This window comes from Impatiens glandulifera, chromosome 2, assembly GCF_907164915.1.
Source record: "Impatiens glandulifera chromosome 2, dImpGla2.1, whole genome shotgun sequence".
Lineage (NCBI taxonomy): Eukaryota > Viridiplantae > Streptophyta > Magnoliopsida > Ericales > Balsaminaceae > Impatiens > Impatiens glandulifera.
Window position 1 is genome coordinate 64,060,926 of NC_061863.1, and position 3,034 is coordinate 64,063,959.

The window sequence follows — 3,034 nt, forward strand, 5'->3', positions numbered from 1 at the left end:
AACAAGTATATTGTTTTTATTTTTGTTAAGAAAAAAAAATTAAAAAAACAAATAAGGAATGAAATTGAAAATTTTATAAAATTAAGGGCATATTTTACTTTTAAAAAAATAATATTTTATACAAAACTTTTCCGTGTATGTATTTGTGCCTACCCTATCATTCATTTCAAACACCAAAACACAAAATAAACATTATATCAAATATAGTTAAGAGTTTTATTTATTATATTTATTTATTTCATTTTGGGTCAGATATTTAACCCTTTTTAAACTAATTATTTTATTATAAATCTCAAGATTTTTAAAACTATAAATTAGAACGTCTAAAATACAGTGTCTACCAAAGTAACAATTTTCAATATTTTAGTTATTAATTTACATGATGATATTAATAAATTGATTGTAATACTATTTTAATTAATAATTGAAAATTGTTTTTTTTAATCTGAAAATGAATAAATTGTTTAAAATAAATCATCCATATAAAACAAACTAATGCAATTTGCTTACTCCATTATATGACGTGAGCAACCAAATAAATTAGAGAGTAATAAATATTAGAATTATGTAATTAGGCACGTGATTGAAAAATAGGGTCCCTACTGACTTTTGCCACTTGCGTCTGCACACTCAGAAGTTTCACAGAAACTCATCTCTTTAGAAATCTCCCCAATTCATTGAACCTTCTTCTCTCTCTTTCCACTATAAATTCTTCCTCTTTCCCATCGTCACCCCCAAATCTCATCTCACTCTTACAGTCTTACTAATTGATTGATCGATCATGTACGCCCAACAATCAACACTTCTTGATTTCCCCGTCTATCACCGGAGTTCAAGTTTCAGCACTCTGTTTCCATGTTTAACCGATACGTGGGGAGACTTGCCGTTGAAAGTCGACGATTCCGAGGACATGGTTATTTACGGGTTTCTCCGTGATGCCTTAAGAGAGGGTTGGTCTCCCTTCAACGTCGAAGTTAAACCTGAGGAAATTGAGTCGGCTACGACTACCACGACAGAAATTGAGCCATCTCCAGCGGCGGCGCCGGTAAAGGCGGAAAATTTATCGGTTGATAGACCAAGTCCAAGAGGTAGGCACTACAGGGGAGTACGACAACGACCTTGGGGGAGGTTTGCGGCGGAGATAAGAGACCCGGCTAAGAATGGAGCCAGAGTTTGGCTTGGAACATACGAAACGGCTGAGGAGGCAGCCGTGGCTTATGATCGAGCCGCTTATAGGATGCGAGGGACACGGGCTCTGTTGAATTTTCCTCATCGTATTGGATTGGATGAGCCGGAACCGGTTAGGATAACGGGTAAAAGGAGGTCGCCTGAGCCGTGTGGCTCATCGGCTAATTCCGAGAGTGGCTCTCCAAAGAGGAGAAAGCAAGTTGAGGTGGAGAGTCAATTATTAGCTACATTGGAATTTGAAAGCAACTTGATATAAATGGCCAGTTGTCGAGTAATTACTGGTTAGATAAAAGAAGATATGGTGTGACAAGTCATTATTAGAACTAGGGATTTTGTTTCTTTCAAGTTGTTTTGTTTGTTTTGTTTTTTGGCTCATCCTTAAAGGAGTGTTTGGACGAGTACAAAATGTAAATAGATTGGTATCACCGCAATATTTGTAGCTATAGAGATCCCTTTATTATTTATTAATGGGATCTTAAATAATGGGTTCTTTTATTTTATTTATTAAATTTTGAATCAAAGCTAGCAGATATTTATGGTGATGGATCAAATTTTTACAAACCAAGCACCTTAATTTTTAAATAAATTCAAATTTTATTAAAATATTGATTTTTTTATAAATCACATTATTCATATAAAATATTAAAATACACATTATTTATTAAGTATATATATTTATACTGTTTATTATTTTATTTTTATTTACTTATATACATAACTTAATTTTTCATTCATTCTCTAAGATTTTAAATCATTTTAGTAAATAATCTTAAAAAACAAGTATTTTCATAATTAGATAAACATCTAACTAATTGTCATTTTCTCCTTTTTAGGGTGCTCTACTTTATCCTTTTCATAAACCTCTATTTTCAGATTTGTCCATTGGTTCAATAATAGAAATGACGTCTAAGTCTATTTAAATAACTTTTATGTTATATTCACAAGATGACAATAATTTTTAAACAAAATATCTTTAACAATCAACATTAATAATTTGAAAATTTTATTTAAACTGGATTATGTCTAGGGTGTAAACGAGCCGAGCCGAGTACCATACTACTCGAACTCGACACAATTTACATTATATATATTCGAACTCGATCGAGTATTAAAATTTATACTCGAACTCGACACGTTGACAATCCGAACTACTCGAGCTCAAACTCTGAAAAATCAAAAATTAAATTTTATTAACTAAAATTACCTATTTTATTAATTTAATAATATTTTAAACATTATATATTGTACATTTCACTAATTTACAGGTTATTAATCATCCAAATTTACATGTAAAATTACAATATTATTTAAAAATGACAAATATGAATATCATGATCACATAATTTTAATATAATTAAAGATGACAAATATTAACATCACATAATTTTAAAATTATTAAAAATGAAAAATAAAAATATTAATATCATCAATATATATTATAACATAATATATATAATTATAATTTTAATAAGTTAAGAATGAAATGAATTGGAATTTTAAAATTGATAAGAAACATAAGATAATATTTTTTTTTTAAAGTAGATAGGTGTTGCAGTTGTAGTAATTACATGTGATAGATCATACGTGGTATTTCTGCATGAAGAGCAAAGCAACACCTGACACACGAGTACGACCTACTTTGACGACACGTGCCCTCACAATTCACAATTGAATATTAATTCTCTTTAAAATCCCCCTCCTTCTGTCTCTATCTCATCACTTGTCGACTCTATTTGGGAACAACAAAACCCTTTTATTTTCAAGTGTGAACAATGTCGGAAACTCAAATGTATGGACGTCAGTCAACAAACCAGCACCCACTTGGGTCGAACCAGATGGTAAAGTT

The 3,034-nt window shown here is 30.7% G+C and overlaps 1 protein-coding gene across 1 annotated transcript; it reads left to right on the forward strand.

Annotated features, from left to right (window-relative positions):
- The first annotated feature begins 735 nt into the window (after window positions 1-735).
- Window positions 736-1,598, forward strand: LOC124926465 (ethylene-responsive transcription factor 2-like). Its single transcript, XM_047466696.1, has one exon. The coding sequence runs from the start codon at window positions 782-784 to the stop codon at window positions 1,442-1,444; it is 663 nt and encodes a 220-aa protein (XP_047322652.1). The 5' UTR covers window positions 736-781; the 3' UTR covers window positions 1,445-1,598.
- Window positions 1,599-3,034: the final 1,436 nt, after the last annotated feature.

Excerpts from the sequence above, each read along its gene's own strand:
- LOC124926465 (XM_047466696.1), top strand. The coding sequence starts at position 782 with ATGTACGCCCAACAATCAACACTTCTTGATTTCCCCGTCTATCACCGG.